The sequence below is a fragment of the Macaca nemestrina genome, chromosome 10 (genome assembly GCF_043159975.1).
Source record: "Macaca nemestrina isolate mMacNem1 chromosome 10, mMacNem.hap1, whole genome shotgun sequence".
Classification (NCBI taxonomy): Eukaryota; Metazoa; Chordata; class Mammalia; order Primates; family Cercopithecidae; genus Macaca; species Macaca nemestrina.
In genome coordinates this window covers 33,139,346-33,157,431 of record NC_092134.1, presented here as the reverse complement: position 1 = coordinate 33,157,431, position 18,086 = coordinate 33,139,346, and the positions used below count along the sequence as shown (strand labels likewise).

At 40.4% G+C, this 18,086-nt stretch overlaps 1 protein-coding gene across 13 annotated transcripts in view; it reads right to left on the bottom strand.

The window, feature by feature from the left end:
* The window catches only part of LOC105463367 (ankyrin repeat and sterile alpha motif domain containing 1B), a 1,291,052-nt gene extending 1,282,619 nt beyond the window's left edge, over positions 1–8,433 (bottom strand). For all 13 annotated transcript variants that reach the window (XM_071072455.1, XM_071072454.1, XM_071072448.1 and 10 more), the window contains exon 1: positions 8,263–8,433. In XM_071072455.1, the coding sequence (XP_070928556.1) occupies positions 8,263–8,396 (134 nt within the window). In that variant the 5' untranslated portion in view covers positions 8,397–8,433. The remainder of the gene's footprint in view (positions 1–8,262) is intronic.
* Between the last annotated feature and the right edge of the window lie 9,653 nt (positions 8,434–18,086).

Below are 18,086 nucleotides of genomic sequence, written 5' to 3'. Positions count from 1 at the left end.
CACTGCCGTGTATATACCCAAAAGAAAATGAACCATTCTACCAAAAAGACACATGCACTCATGCTCATTGCTGTGCTATGCACAGTAGCAAAGACATGGAATCAACCTAGATGCCCATCAACGGTAGACTGGACAAAGAAAATGTGGTGCATATACACCGTGGAATACTATGTAGCCATAAAAAAAAATGAATCCATGTCCTCTGCAGCAACAGCTCCTCCAATGGAGCTGGAGGCCATAATTCTAAGTAAATTAACACAGGAACAGAAGACCAAATACCACATGTTCTCACTTATAAGTGGGAGCTAAATATAAAGCATATATGGACAAAAATAAGGGAACGATAGACACAGTGGACTACTAGAGGGTGGAAGGGGGGTAGGCTACAAAACAGCCTATTAGGTACTATGCTCACTACCTAGGTGATGGGATTCATGCTCCAAACCTCAGTGTCATGCAATATTTCCATGTAACTAATCTACACACATACTTCCTGTATCTAAAATCTGTTGAAATTCTTTTTTTAAATATTGAGATAGGCTGGAATCTAGAGATGATGCCAGCTGGCACAAAAACTGGAGCCAGGGTGAACGTGTAGTAATTAGGAAAAAAGGCTTTTTTTTCTGAGACGTGATTGAGGGTTAAGGGGAATGTGGTGTGGGAAACAGAAACAGGAAAGGAGGTTGGCTGTTCATACTCACATCCATCAATCAAGATTTGATCCAGTTTGATCAAAGAATGGTAACAAGTCTAAGAAGTTTGTTTCAGTTCACTTAACTAGAAGTAATTAACCACTTCAAATAAAGCTACTCTCATAACACAACAGAATCCAAGTAACTACTGCACAGCTTAATCAAAGTTCCATTTCACAACTAGATCCATGAAGACATGTCGTTTAATAAGAAAGCATGATTCATAAGAATCAGATTCAGAGATGAACACTCTGGACAGTGCAGGAGAAGAAACAGAGTGTTTTAGTCTATTTTGTGTTCCTATAAGAGAGTACCTGAGACTGGGTAATTTACAAACAATGTATGTTTTTGTGATTCACATTTCTGGATGCATAGTACTAGCATTTGCTCAGCATTTGGTGAGGACCTTCTTATTGCATTATCCCATGGCAGAAGGCAGAACAGCAAGCAAGCATGGGAAACAGAAAGAGGAAATTGGGCTGAACTGATTCTTTTGTGAGGAGCCTCCCATGATAACTAACCCACTCCCACAATAATGGCATTAATCCATTCATACGTGCAGAGCCCTAATCACCTCTAAAGGGTCTCACCTGTTTGTTTTTGTTTTTATTTTGAGTAGGGTCTCACTCTGTCACCTAGGCTGGAGTTCAGGGGCATAATCATTGCTCACTGCAGCCTCAAACTCCTAGGCTTAAGCAATCCTCCCCACCCAGCCTCTCAAGTCGTTGGGGATACAGATGTGCAATTCCACACCTGGTTGTTTTGTTTTGTTTTGTTTTTTATAGAGACAGAGTCTCACTATGTTACCTAGGCTATTCTTGAACCCTTGGCCTCAAGTGACACTCCCGCCTCAGCCTCCCAAAGCCTGCAATTACAGGTGTGAGCCACCATGTCCAGACAGATGCCATCTCTTCATACTGTCACAGTGACAAATAAATTTCAACATGAGTTTTGGAGACAACATTCAAATCATAGCACTGTGGAAAACATAATTTATTATTTGGTCATATTTTTTGATCCATCTTCAAAAATCAATTAAAAGCCTCACCCAGATATAACACAAAGGTAAAATTTATTTGATATCCTACTGACACTAAAGAAGAAAAGTAGACTCTAAGAAAAGTTTCTAGATCTGTATTACACAAGAAAATTCAATGAGTTTTCAACTGGCATTGTGCCTCTGCTTGCCTGTAAGGCTTACATAACCATGTCCTCACACGCATGAGAAAGAACTGGAAGATAGAGGAGTCTTCTTTGTAAATTCCTTTTTCAAATATAAAATATTCTCCCATATCAACAGATGATGAGTAATAAAAACTCACTGTATTTTAATTAACATCATTCTGCAATATGTCCAAAATGGAAACTAAAGACACTCTAAAATGCATTAAGTGTTAAATATCTTCAGGTTCCATAGGTTGAAATTAGTCTTTTCTAACCTTTGTCTGGCATTATAGTCAGCTTCCATTTCTAGTTAAATACTCAGAAATAATGTCTATCACAGGCTTCTGATCAAATTTTCCAAAATTACCTCAAAATTATTTCATTATATAACTGAACTAATCAAATTGTTTACTGTCACCTGAAAGATTAACTTGCTAAAGTCAGTAGAGACACTAATAAATATTGTATGCTTCTGCCTTAATGTCAGTGAAGACTTGCATCAGCCTTTGTCATCTGTAAGAAATCACTGTCACACAAGAAACTGCAAAGGATGGACAGGTTGAGTAGTAGTCACTGGCTGGTTGCCCTAGTTCACTGCTACACATCACCCTCAGTGTTTTGAAAAGGGAGCTGAAAACCCTGCTCAGTGAAGAAAGAGGTCAATACCAAAATTCGCTCTCCTTTCGCCTTACTCCCCATCATGCAGCTGGCACTGTTCACTCTGGCAGATACAGCTCCCTGAACATAATGGTGCAATCACCACTTCAAACATCATTACTATCTAAAATAGATAACCCACTTGCAACTTGACTATTTTTATAGATATAACGTTTTCATGGAGCTTAACTGCTCTATTTGTGATTTATTCCATTTAACCAATGCAGTTTCCCTGAAAGTGAGTTTCTTATATCAGAGTCCCAATAACCACAATTGCCCAAATAGTTGTGAAAATTACAGTACTTCCTAGTTGCCTGTTATCTCCTTGTACTCATCACCAAAACGTCATGAGCTGAATCCTAAATCTGAAAAATTATAAGCTCTCTTGTTTTTATGTCTTTGGTGACCAGAAGATTGTTTTGCCCCACTTCTTACCAATCTACTTTTTCATATGGGGATCTTAAGAACTGTATTATTTATTTCTGACAAGAATTTAGTAAATACCTCTTATATAAAACTAAACACTTCGAGGCATTAAGAAAATCAAATAAATTGAGGCATTAATAAACTTTTATCACTATATTAAAATACAAATAATTCTCAATCCGATACTCAGCAAAAAATTAATTTAATATACATTTTACATGGAAATTAGTTTTGTTTAGAATAAAAGGTAGTTGTGCCAAAGGAAGAGAGTTTTTTTTTAAGATTTTGCAGCTGTCTCATAAAAGATATGTTAAATAAACTGAAATTTCACATAAAATGTGGAGGAAGAAAAGGAGGGAGGCAACTCAATTTTAGTGCTCTGATGAGCTCAGATTTCTTTAAGGATGAAGGGGGGTAGTAAGAGGTATAACTGCAAGTAAACACAAAAAAGAAATATATACTTGTCCAGGAAAAACACTAATGTCCTTTTAAGCTAAGTTTGAAAAACAGAAAGGAGGTGTAGTAGTTCACTAATTTAACCTTAAGTTCTGACAGAGTAAAAGGAAAACTCTGGGTAGTTTTAAACTACAAGAGAATTTTCTATGATATCTAACAATGCCAAGAATCTAATTCTTCCCAGCTTTTATTTTGCTTCTATTTTCCCTATTGAGAACCATTTTCAAATCAGAAGGGATAAACAAATAATTTCAGGAGATTACTGAAGGTCCAAACAGAGACCAAAAAGGACAGTAAGCTGCTTTAAATAAGTATGCACATCCAGACCCAGAAGAATTAGATGCAAGAGGGTAGAAGGAATTTTCGCCAATACTAGGAATTACCAATGACTCACTGCCAGAAACAAGCCATAATAAAGTAGACTGATTTTGGTGGAATTTAAAGGGATAGATCAAAGGAATGCCATACACTTAAACACAGTATGAATTTAGAAAGGCAGTAGATAAAATAACTCACAATATTCTCACAGGAACAATGGAGAGAAATAGCTGATTGTCTATTACGTGGCTTCAATTCTGGTAGAAATACCATGAGTAAAGATTGCTACTTTAAAATTTATACTAAGTTGAAGAGAGGTGCTTTGGGGATATAGCACAGTGTGTTGAATTTAGGTTATAGAAAACATGCTTATTAAATCTCTGGATGATACAGAGGAGAGAAGTTAATATGCTGAAAGACAGATTGAAGAGTCAGAAAGAAGAAAAAAAAAGAGTCAAAAAGATCTAGAGAAATTACAAACACAACCTAAAACAAATCAGATAAAATGGAATGGGAATAATTTAAGCTCAACCAACACTTTTAAAAGTACCAGAAAGGGGAATCATGGCTTCACAGGTTATCGAAAAAACAATACCAGGAAATTGTAATTGACTATATGTTCAACTTGAGCCAACACCATTACATGGCCCAGAAAATCTTGACCTGTAGGTAGGTCTTAGATCAATAATAAAGAGATAATAATTTCATTGTATCATGTTGTAATAGCTGCTCTTTTATTTTAATTACATAATACATATTCATTACAGAACACTGGAAAATGCAAATAAGGAAAAGGAAAATAAAGCCCACCCACAATTCCACCACTCAAAGATGAATACTATCTTCATTTTGGCATCTTATCATTCCAGACTTCTTAAACACATTGTAAATGTTCACACAAACTTATTTGTCCTTGCAAAAATAAGATCATACTATAAATGCTTCTTGTAACCTGTTGTCCTTGGGTTTTTTATTCAGCCATAATGTTCTACTCTGGTCAAGGGACATCTACTGCATTTTGTTAATTTCTAGTCACCATATTTTAAGAGGGTCATTGCAAAATTTGAGAATATATAAAGAAGGAAAAAGAGAGTAGTGAAAAGTATGAAAACTAAGTTCTTAACACCTATGCTCTCTTGCCATATAAAAGGTCAATACAGATGATAGCTCTTCCATGAAAAATACTTATAAGAAAACAGAAATACATGCACCCAAACAACTATCCTGGCAGATGAATTAGACTACTTTATATTGACCCGTACAGCCAATCTACTACCAATTGCTGAAAGTCACAGGGAAGTGGATTTTAGCTCAATGACAAGAAAAATTTTAAAATAATTACAGCTGTCAAAAATAGAATGGATCTAGTCGTTGGAAGGTCTAACAGGGCTGGAATAACTAACAGGTAAGAGATGTTACAGAGAAAATTTCTGCACTAGGTGAGAAGTTGGAAGAAAGGTCCCTCCCTATATGAAGATTCTATGATTCTAATGAGAAATTTACTGCCAGTCCAATATGAAGCAAATCTTTAGTCATTAAGGCCTTAAAGAATAGAGTCAAGCACTTTAGAGGTGCATGAAAAATATTAACACTAACGATGAACACCTATATGCTAAATGTTTTGCATTCATTACTTTATACTTCATTTAATCCTTTTATAACAACCTTATATGATAGGTACTATTATTACTATTTCCACTCTTACAGAGTAGTGAGGCTTAGAGAGGTTTTTTAATTTATTCAATGTCATTCTTACTTTTGCTGAAAATTGCAGTGCCACCCCAAAGCATACCGAATTCCCCATTATACAGTTACTGCTCAAAGGATAATTTCTTATTATCAGTAGGTAACAAGTAATCAGAAGCACCTTCAGAAAAGTTCTTGTCTAGTGAACCCTCAAAGGGCAGTTGTGAGATTTTTTTAATTAGAAAAAAATTCAAAATTTAAGGAATTTCAAATTATTCTTCATAGCAAAAAATGTTCAGATTGGACTGTCTAAATTGGCCATATACCTTTAAACTTTTGTGAATAAAACAGATTCAATGAATGAGAGTTAAAATGTGGTAAAGCAAATCTGAATCACATATTTTCAAACCTTTGCCATTATTATGTGACCATGGGCAAGTCCTTAATCTTATCTTTTTATTCCTTCATCTGTGAAATGAGAATGAACCTACTAAGGCTGACATAAGAATTGAATGAGATGACACATGTAAGCATTTAGCATAGGGTCTGACACCATTATTACACAACCCAAGTAATAAAGCAAGTGGGGAAAAAGTGCCAAACATATTCTACAACTCATTCTAAAACATTAAGAAATTTCAAAGTGTCATTATGTTTGATAAGCGGACACATTTTCCATTATCCTGCCAATAAATTTCTGATGACAATCATTTTTGAAATAAAGTGACAACTAAATAAAATGTGCCTTCTTAGGAATGTCATTTTATGCAAATGATCGCCCAAATAATACAATTTCAACTCTCATTTTCTTCAGACACCATTCATTCAGTGTAAGATGGATAAAAGCAAGTTTAAAATTCTTGGTTTTGTTTGTGATTTTTACAACTTGGTTCGAAGTACTCTAATAAACACATGTTGTTTACTTTTGTTTTCTATGTGCAATCTTTGTTGAAGAGTTACTGCTGCTATCTTTGACAACACTAGCAAAAGAGAAAACCTCTCATTCAAGATATACACTCTGGGTCACTATTTTGATACTTTAGTGTTCACTAACATTAAATACTCGGTATTTTATCCCTAAAACTTGACATCTATTCTTTAAAAAAAAAAAAATCACAGCTGGGAAAGGAGTATTTAAAGGATGTTTGCTTTTGAGTTTTGTCACAAAGAGTGTTTTTAAAATATGATTTATCACAATAAAATTAACTGAAGTTCTCACTGTTCTCAAAGAATTCCTCATGTTTTCCCAAAAAAAAAATGTTTATTTTGAGAAACCTCTTTCAGCATACCAGTTTCTAGACATAATCATTTTTATAACTGATAGATCACTGGCAAATATTTTTATTTTACCTGTAACTTAAAACTGTAAAGAGATAAAATGCTTTTATATAAACTACATGTGACTACAGGCAATTATTAGAGCTGCAATCTGAAATACGTACACATTGTCTGCCTGTGTTTGAAACTGAAGATTATTTAACAAGGGAGTACACACAAGTCATCTCTATGACCTACTGAAAAATGTCCTATAAATATTCATTCTTCTGACATAAACTATCATTCCAATAAAATGTCACTGTCAACGAGTATCTAGAATAACATATGGGGCTTTTAAAAATCCCATCAACTACTTTTCAACTAAATTTATTTCACTGTAATAGAAACTTTTCATTTTCCCTTTTAACTAGTCCTATAATTAATTGCGCTGTCTGACCACCACGACCTATGAGAACTTGCGTAAAGAACGCAATGTCATCACCCAAAAGTTTCTATTAAGCACTTGTCAAGGGTACCATGGAACAGTTTTTAAAAAACCAGGGAAATCGCTTGGGTTTTTTAAAATTTTTACAAACATAATTGGGTTATGCAAGAAATGTTTTAAGGCGAAGATATGAATGACAATTGATGACTCCAAAAATATCCAGGATGAATTGGATAGCCACGATTTTATAAACTAAAGAGCTTCACTTGAATTGTATCTAGTGAATACTCTCCAGGCTTCCACCCTCCCAGTTGATTTCATTTGTCCATCAATACAACTTTCAATAGTTTCTCAAGTATGCAAATCAACCCCGCTAATTCCAAAGGACTGCTGAACGAAGACCTTGACATTTTTTTAAATGTCATCTTAGAAAGATTCTCCAAGCAATACCAGTCTCACCTACATCTTCACATTAAAAGGCCTCTACTATATTCCATACACACTATCCCAATCCCGACCTGGCATCCTTCATCCTGAGCTATAATAACCAAGTTTCACTCAGCTATGTCCAGGTAACTGAAAGTACTGCTGGGGCTGCCTAACCTGCCTCATCAAGTTTTACACACACCCTGTACTGAAGACATCTCAGCAGAAAGAAGGTTCACTCACTTCATTTTGTGGGATCATAACCCACGGCACAGCAAACGCCTTCTGCAAGAGAAGGTAGGAGCCACGGAAGGCTGTGGCTTTTGCAGGGTAATTGCATGCACGCAAGAGCTTCTCTGACAATTTCATTTAACTAGACAAAAAAGGCTGGGTTCAAAGCTGCAAATATATAATAAACGTTGACGGAAAGCGGGCGGAACGTCGATTTTCTTCAAGCAACACTAGTACATGTACAAGTTCTGCACCACGGCTCAGAGGAAAAGTAGCTTACTGACGCATTGATGGAAGGCTATTTTAAAATTACTCAAAGAATCTAAGGCATCAATCTGACTGGGAGGCTCATACCTCCTCTCCATACACGCAGTCTGTTTTCCTATCTAATTTAAGAATGAATCGCTGGCAGCCACCAGGTGCAATAACCGTGAGGAGGAGGACGTATATCCATCACAATGCATAATGAGGTTTGCCAACCCCGGAGCTGGTGCCCGTCCTTACCTTAGCAGATTAGACAGGGGCAGGGGTCCGGATCCACCGCCCAGGATCCCTCCTTTCCTGCCAGACAGGAGTTTCTCCACCAGAGCCACATTTCCAGTGCGAGCAGCTTCCAGCAGCTCCTGGTCCTTCCCCATAGTCTCTCACCGACTCCCCCACAGAGTCCTTACCCCCCTCGGGTCCTCCTCCCCACCCACCCCCACTCCCCAAAATCCAGGGCCCTCCTCGCCCCACCCTAAAATAATGCAAGAGCTTCAGCACGGAGAGCTCCCTGCAGCCCCAGGCAGGGAGCACCACTCTCTCCTCCTCTTCGGGGCGCAGCTTTTACAATGGGGATCAGACCATGTCTTGAAAGAGGGGCTGGCCGAGCTGGGAGCCGCGACGCGCCCCCACAGCCACTCCCCTGTATTCCCGAGGCCTCGTTCCCGCGGGTGGGGCGTGAGGGGGTGGGGACTCAGGGGTGCTTTTGAGGAGCGGGAGGAGGGTGGTGAGGACTCAGGTCGGAGGAGGAAGAGGAGGCAGCAGAGACAGTCCTCGCTGGAGCGGGAGCGCAGGGAACACCCGTGGCGGCGGCAGCGGCCCGCGCGCCCTCCCGCCCGGCCCGGGCTCGCCTCAGCTTCCTTGGCGGTTACGCGGGGGCGGCGTCCGCGGCTGGGCGGAGCGCGGCGGCGCCGGCGGCTCGTGCGCCGTGGCCCGCGCCGAGGCAGTGCGGTGCGGACAAGCCGCAGCGGGCTCGTGCGGAGGGCGGCGGCGGCGGCGAGGCCTGGCGCGCTGGGGGCGTGTGCTAGCGGGCAGGTGCGGCCCGCCGTGCGGCCCGAGTTGGGCGGCGGGCTGGCGGGGAGGGGCCGGGCCGGCTGAGGCGGGGCTTTGGCCCTGAGATTCTCTTCGTTCTCGTGGGCGGGGACCCTCCCTCCTCCACTCTCCTTGGAAGAGCGTTAACCGTGTGAGGACTGGAGTTCCCCGGGCCGAGTCGGCTCCTCCTCGGCCCGGCGGGCCCCGGCGACACGCGTCGGGTCTGTCACGACGCCTGAGGAAAATCCTCCATGATAGGGATGGGGAGGCTGGTGACACTGGGGAGGGGCCCTTTGGCCACCGCTTCCATCCGAGTCTAGGCAACTTGACCGGCATTTCGCCCTTCCGCTTTACCTCCCCGAGAGAGCCTGAGATCTGCCCTTGGTTAGAAAGAAGAGGCTCATTTCGTCCTAGTTTCTGTGGCACCGGCCACCGAGCAGTTTGTGACTGTTCCAGTTTTTCTAGAGTCTTTAATCAGCCCATATTTTAGTTGGGCTTTGGAGATCTGCTGACTTGTAAGAATACCAGGAAAAAGGCTCTCATTGAAAATTTCTCCACATCCACACTCGAAAAATATAAATGGGCATGGATTAGAGATCCACTTTAATTTGCATATATCATCAGCAATTCACTGTGGATGGTTGGCATGACTTAGATGCTCTCCTTGGCCGTCGTGGAGAACGCGCGTTTATTTTCTATTAAAACTTCCTGTTACACCTTGTGCTTTGCATTGTCCTTGAAACAGACTTCATAAATGTTCACTTGTTGATAATCGATTGGTAGGAAGAGGACTTAATAGGCACTGTGCTTACAACAACCCAGTGAACTGGATATTATTATATCCATTTTAGAAATGAGGATATACGGCTCAAATGGTTAATTAAATTTCTCAAGATGCCACATGGAGTAAGTGGCTTACTAAGAACTAGACCCCAGAACAGACTCACTCCAGACACCATGTGCTTCCCAATGCACGTTCCTGCCGCCCATGGAAAAGCAAAATGCACAGACAATAATTATTGCATACATTTGATGAGTAGTTACTATGTACCAGACACTATGCAAAGTGCTTTCCATGTTTCATTAACCCTTGCAACAATCGCATGAGATAGGACCATTTTCATCCCTATTTTGGAGATGAGGAAACGGGTTACCCGCAAGATAATAGGGATAGAAAGTAACTGAGCCAAGGCTCAAATCCGGCACTGTCTGCTGTAGGCAAAGATTTTAAATAAATAACTGGGGGAAACTTAAAAATTTAGAGATAAATAACAAGAGTATATTAAAACATTTTTATGGAATTCATTGTGTTCTAAGATTTCATTTGAATAATTCAAAGTATTAGGTAAATTATGGCTATTTACTGGAGGTTTCCTGAAGTATGTAGATTTTGGCTAGTGTCGATTTTTAATTCATTTTGGTTTTGTTTTCTGTGTTAGAATCTTTTTTATAAGATAATCTATGTTATAATAATATGATCCCTGACATAATGGAACTAGCAGACCAATGAAAGAAACAAGAGATAAGGAGCCATCACATTCATTTTGAAAATGGCATAGGGAAATCCTTCTTCCTTTTTCCTAATGTTGCCCCCTAAGCAAAACACACCTTTCCCAGAATATACTGTAAGTATTCAATTGGTCAGAGCTGAAAATCACCCACAGTTTTCACAAGCAACATTTAATCATGGATGAGTTGGTGACTGCAGGCCCCGAGTGGTCTTATCGAAATCATGCAACCACCACCCCCAATGGAAAAACCATTGGTAATGATTTACTCTCAGAATCAATTCCATAGTTCAGGCGTTCTACTGACATATGATAATCAAATCCAGTTTTTCAGCTTCAAACTCTGGTGTCAGTGACATCATAACTTTTTTTTCTTTAGACATTGCAGTGACTGCACCTTATAGCTTTTTGTTGAAGAGGATAAAGGCTTTGGCTACATGGGGACTAACATGCAAATTAAAAGTGAAAACACTCTTTTAAAAATCTACAGAGGCCAAAATACCCAGATCTTTTAAACATCCAGATTTAATCAAGATGTTTAGCATCTGTGAATAATGAAAAGAGCGATAGAATCTTGGGAACAAATTAGACAATCACTACCTCAGTGTGTTCATAAGTAAAATGAAGAAGTTACGTCGGATGCCTTCCGCTGGCCTTGCCAGCTGTAATATTCTATGCCTATGATGAAACGTAGTCTTAGTCCATTGAGGCATTTGCATCACTGAAGCTAGAAATTAAGTATGGAGATAGATTTGAGATTTCAATTCTGTTTTTATTTGATTTGATTTTTTGAGACAGAGGAGACAGAGTCTGACTCTGATGCCCAGGCTGGAATGCAGTGGCATGATCTTGGCTCACTGCTCCTGGGTTCAAGTGATTCTCGAGTCTCAGCCTCCCGAGTAGCTGGGATTACAGGCACCCACCACCATGCCCAGCTAATTTTTGTATTTTTAGTAGAGACAGGATTTCACCATGTTGGCCAGGCTGGTCTCAAACTCCTGACCTCAAGTGATCCACCCGCCTCAGCCACCCTCTATTTTGTTTCTAATTATAAAATAAATATATATTTTTTCAGGTTTTTAAATCTATCGTTGCTATTCTCAAAGGACAGTATTAATAATAGCAAATGTAGGCCGGGCGCGGTGACTCACGCCTATAAGACCAGCACTTTAGGAGGCTAATGCAGGCGGATCACAAGGTCAGGAGATCAAGACCATCCTGGCTAACACGGTGAAACCCTGTCTCTACTAAAAATACAGAAAATTAGCCAGGCGTGGTGGCGGGTGCCTGTAGTCCCAGCTACTCGGGAGGCTGAGGCAGGAGAATGGCGTGAACCCAGGAGGCAGAGCTTGCAGTGAGCGGAGATCATGCCACTGCAGTCCAGCCTGGGCGACAGAGCAAGACACCGTCTCAAAAAAAACTAAAGTAAGGCCAGGCGTGGTGGCTCATGCCTGTAATACCAGCACTTTAGGAGGCTGATGCGGGTGGATCACAAGGTCAGGAGATCAAGATCATCCTGGCTAACAGGGTGAAACCCCATCTCTACTAAAAATACAGAAAATTAGCCAGGCGTGGTGGCGGGTGCCTGTAGTCCCAGCTACTTGGGAGGCTGAGGCAGGAGAATGGCATGAACCGGAGAGGCGGAGCTTGCAGTGAGCCAAGATCGTGCCACTGCACTCCAGCCTGGGCAACAGAGCGAGACGCCGTCTCAAAAATAAATAAATAAATAAAATAAAATAAATAAAATAATAGTAGTAAATGTGTATTTTGTGCCAGGAATGATACTAGATTCTTTACTTTCTCTCATTTTATTTAATTTTGATATAACACTATAAGGTATTATAAGTCCCGTAGAATGTCTGAATCCCTTATATTTCAAATTCTGATATAAATCTACTTCTGGATACATTTTGACAAGAATTATTGTTCTAATATACACATATTGCAAGTCACTCTTCTAAGGTTGATTAATAGAAGAGACTAGGGGTTGAGATTAGAAGGGGGAAGTAAAGCAAAGACTAGTTTTTGTATAGAAGTGTTTGCACACACAAAAAAAAGTCTTTGGAAACATAAAAGAAATTGAAGGACCATAAATCCAGATCAATCTTAGAATTACATACGGAGGTCTGTTTTCAGTGAAGAAGAGGAAAAGATAATGTCTTATAACATGAAGTTATCAACAGAGCTGAAATAAGAAGATAAACCTGTGATTTATGAAGTAGATTTAGAAGATATTTACTTTCTCCATCTCAAGTTCTGAAGTTACTCTGCATCACTAGGACTATGAAGTCAACAGCTTCATGTTACAGAATATGAAGATACCAGACATCTGGATAGAAGAGCAGGTTCTTGCTTCCTGCATGACATTAAAGTTCTCCACATGGCCACTTGGCACAAACTCTGTCCCTCATCATCTTCCTGAGGGAACCCAAACACCAAGTGTATTATATTTAAAATTTTTCTGAAGATTCATGGCCATGAATGTTGAAGGCCACAGAACACCAATCACCCATCTCCTCCAAGTTATAATTAACTGAAAACAGACACAAGGAATCAAACGCGTATCTCATTAGCATATCATCTTTATTATGAGTCACGTAAGGGTCTAATATCCCACAAAATCCCTGCTAAAACTACGCTAAAAATGAGACTAGGGCCTACCTCTCTGTGAATGTGCACCTTGGGACCTACCTGTGGGGAGAGGTAGATCTGCAAATCTAACTGTATATACCCAGCCACACTAACGCCTATCTCACAAATAAAGTCAGAGGAATGGAGAGAATGATCGATTTCCAGGGCTGCCTTAGGAAAGCATGCTGAAACAGATTCTTACCCCAGAATGTCACCGTCTTGGGGCAGCAAGCAGAAAAAAGCCCACTGCCCTTCTTAGCGATCCATGAGACAGGCAAGAGAGAAAGAAAACCAGAGCTGAGCCTGTATCTTGTTTTGAAAGCGAGGTAGCCCCACCCACTGGTAAAGTGGTCCCAGTGGAGAGAAGTAGGGAAAGAAACCAGAAGTGTTCACTGTCTTGGAAAGAGGAGCAGAAGCCTCCTCTCCTCTAGGGAAAGTCAGTGACGAGGAATAAGAGTTCCCCCAGGACTGTCACACTACACAACATTCCATCACCATCCTGCTGATTCTACCATTAACTCTCTCTGAGCCACCCTGCCTATGTGCCACTACCTTTGAAAGTCTATGTGCCCCACAGGTGACCCTGCACCTGGCCAACTGAAAAATATTGTCTTGTATTCACTTCAAACTATTTTTCCCACCAAGAGAATCTACCCAAATTTCAGATAAATGATTTTTGACCACTTTCTTCTATTTCCCACTGAGGAAAATACCTAGCATCCTAACAAACCTATTACACAATCTCTCAGAGGGGCCGCTAAGGAGACACAAAAACACATTATCCACTTTGGCATCTTAACTGATCTCCCTGAAGGGTTAATCCCAATCTACCTACTTCTTACGCTCCATCCTTTCCTTCTTCTGCACAGTGATACGCAGACTTTTTCCGTAAAAGGCCAGAGATTAAATATTTTCATCTTTGTGGGCACACCGTCTCTGTTGTACTACTAAATTCTGCCATTGTAGCGTAAAAGTAGCCGTAGACAATACTGAAACAAATTAGTGTGGCTGTGATCCAATAAAATGTCATTTATGGATATTGAAATTTGAATTTGCAAAATTTTCATAGGTTACAAAATATTCTTCTTTTGACTTATTTTCCAACAATTTTTAGAAAGCAAAATCTATTCTTAGTTCACTGGCCATACAGACTGTGGGTGGGATTTGACCCATGAGCCATAAGCCTACAGATTGAAGAGTGACATATTCCAAAGCCACTTTGGGGATACTGCTTTCTCCCTTGGTCTGATTGTTTAGACATGGGGGCAGGGGGCAGAATCAAATTGTCCCCTTTAAGGCATCTCTTCTACCCCAGCCTCAGCAGACAGAGAACCTCCCCATCAGCAAATCCTCTCTAACTCTTCTACATCTCAAGAAAGACCCTTAGGCCAGGCGCGGTGGCTCACGCCTGTAATCCTAGCACTCTGGAAGACCAAGGCGGGCAGATCACCTGAGGTCAGGAGTTTGAGACCAGCCTGGCCAACACAGTGAAACCCCATCTCTACTAAAAATACAAAAATTAGCTAGGCATGTTGGCATGCACCTGGAGTCCCAGCTACTTGGGAGGCCAAGGCAGGAAAATCACTTGAACCCAGGAGGCAGAGGTTGCAGTGAACCAAGATCACGGCACTGCACTCCTGCACTCCTGCACTCCTGCCTGGGTGACAGAGCAAGACTCCATCCCAAAACAAAACAACAACAACAACAAATACCTTTTTGGGGTCTCTATCATGGTCACTTTACTGAGATTTTTGTATTATATTGGCATGCCCTTCTTTACCGTGAACAGATTGGAGAAGGGGCCCCCGCTGAGCTGAAACTCAACCTATGAAGAGAGGGATGATGATGATTCCTGACATCAGACAAGGGGCCCCACAGGACTAAGACCCAGACCTCTTAGAAGGAATCACCAGCTGCTTGGTACTAGTGTCTCTGAGGCAAAGCAACAAGGCTGGTTCTGCGTATTAGAAAAACTGCAAACTGGATTCAACCACTGCTTCTAGAACAAACTGCCACTGCCAGGCTGAGGAAGTGCAGTCTCCCTCTCACATCTTTTATTGGTAGATCCTCACAGAGGACAAGGTGGCAAAGCAGTAATATGGTTTGCAGATTATTACAAAACAGTGTATGAGAATGGGCTTGAAGTTAAGAGACAGCAGTGCAATAAAAGGCATAATGCCCCCTTTAAAATCAGGTTAAACCAGCTTCACTTCTTGCTACCATCATCACTAAACTTCACAACCAGTGTTTTACTCACAACTTCTGAGAATTCTTGATTTCCTATCTTCACTTCTAAGGCTCCTGGTCTTCTGTCTCCACTCCTACAACTCATGAACCTCTTGGATTCTGTCTTCTGCTCTGGCCCAGTAGAGAATTCTATCCAGTACTTGGTTCCATGAAAAACCCGATCATTTTCTAAAAATCTGAAGAGTGACACACTGAATAGGAAAAACTCAAACTGTTTCGCCTCTGCTCTCACGCCACAGCAATCAACAACACCAAAGACATCTGTGACCAAATGTGTGGCGATTTCCCTCCACAGATAAGCAAACAATCAGTTCTGGAGCAGACACGAACTGGGTGTCCTCTAATTCAATTCAATTCTGACACCATCTACCTAGAGATAGTGTCAGATCTCACAGGTTGAGGGCTCTGTTCCCCAAGACTGCTCCCCTCTTCCAATGCCAGTCACAAGGTCCCGGTTGTTTTGTCTGTGTTTCTGCCCAACCTACTGACTACATATCAGGGATACCACCCCGCCTTGGGTTCAACTAATTTGGTAGAGCAGGTCAATTAATTGGCTGGAGTGGCTCACAGAACTCAAAGAAACAACTCCATTTTCCAGTTTATTATAAAACATACCACAAAGGATACAGATGAAGAGATGCATAGGGTGAGGTAAGAGGGAAGGGGAAAGGCACTTCCATGACCTCCCTCCCTGGGTGCATCACCACATGTTCTCACTTGTAGGTGGGAATTGAACAATGAGATCACTTGGACACAGGGCGGGGAACATCACACACTGTGGCCTGTCAGGGGGTGGGGGGCTGGGAGAGGGAGAGCATTAGGAGAAATACTTAATGTAAATGATGTAAATGATGAGTTGATGGGTGCAGCAAACCAACATGGCACATATATACCTATGTATCAAACCTGCACGTTGTGCACATACATGTACCCTAGAACTTAAAGGATAATAAAAAAAAAGTAGTGTGTATGGATAGTAAATGGAAATTAATTGTACAGTGCCCATGTAAGCATGGTGAAAAATGGTAGAAAATCAAAAGAAGCCAGGGTCAGAGATTGCCAGTCAAATGCCATTTTTAATCTTATTATGTTAGAGTCATACCTATTCTGTGTAATCTCTACTATGTTATAGAAAAAAACATCAGAAAGTCCTTCAACATACTTTTTCTCCAAATGACACAAGTAGAAAACCATTGCAGAACCTCATTTTTATCAGGTGGCTGGTAAAATGAAATGCACAGAGGATATATTGTTGAAACAGAATTTTTACATTAATTAATGATATTTAGATGCAGTTTCTACTTTTCCACATAAAAGGAATCACTATTTCATTAGATGCTTCTCTTTTAAGTTAGAGTGCAATTTTCTCCCACTTTTCTGATGTTTGATATAAGGGCAAGTCGCCTTTTTTTTTTCCCACTCAGTTTGTGAGCTGTAACGTCATCTTATAATTGAATCCAAAAGGGAAATTACAAGAGAAAAGGCAGGATAGACACACTGGATTTAATGTTCGTTAATTCCTAATAGTTTATATGTTAACTCTATGATGCTGTTTTTCTCAACTCTTCTTCAGGGGTGTGTGCGTGTGTGTGTGCGCGCGTTTGTGTGTTGAGAGCAAGGAGAGACTAGATGGTGGCTGGGATATGTAAAGTCTGTTTTCGCCAGTGGACTTTTTATTGAAAAATCAAATCATGGTCATGTAGATTGTCATTCTGTTGCTTACACTGAAGGAAAAAATCAGAGATTCAGAAAACCATGGGAATATAGTAGCAGAATTAAGTAAATAAATTAAATAATGTTAGGGAATGTTGTTAAGAACTTAAATAACATATATTTATCCTCATTAAGAGATACTAAATATAATTGGTATAATACTAACAGTTTATTAGGTTTTTAACATTAAATGCTAAACCTCTTGCCAATTACATCTGAATAGCTCTAACACAAAGGGAGAAGATTTGTATGAGGACTGTGTTCTGGGATTTTTTTTTAATAAAAAGAATACTGTACATAATATGGTTGAATTGGTATTGCTATAATCACCTCAAATTTTTTCATTGATTTATAAACTTTTCTGGTAATAAAAAATGCACATTTTCAATTAAAAGTTTTTAAATTAAAAAGTTATCTAAGCTGGAACATTGTTTCCCAGAGTTCCCTTGCTTATATGATCCCAAGTTAAGATTGGCCACAAGAAACATTTGCACAAGATTTAGAAGGCAGAAATGAAGCTGCAGCCATGACCATCTGCAAGCATTGAAGGTGTCAGATACTGTTGCAGCTTGTGCACATTGTTACTAATCTGGTGGCTTACCTGGGTATGGGGCAGCAGCCAAGCCTGCAGAGCCTCCTTCTCTGGTAATATCTCCTCCTTGTGCTTCTCTGTTGCACCAGAATCATGTGCAGTTCCATGACTTAAGGAAGCAGCCCCTTCTGCAGGTCACCATGATGTCAAGGTTAGAGCAGGGAGAAATAGAGGCAGCAGGTTCCAGTTTATCCTCATGACTTCCAATTTGTCTTATTGTCTCCCACCCATGTCCAGCTTTTCTTCCCAGCTCCCAGCCTTGACGACCTACGACTTCAGACCTTCAAACGTGGTGTGTATCTTCTTTATATGTATTGATGGATGAGGTCAGCTATTCTTTCTTC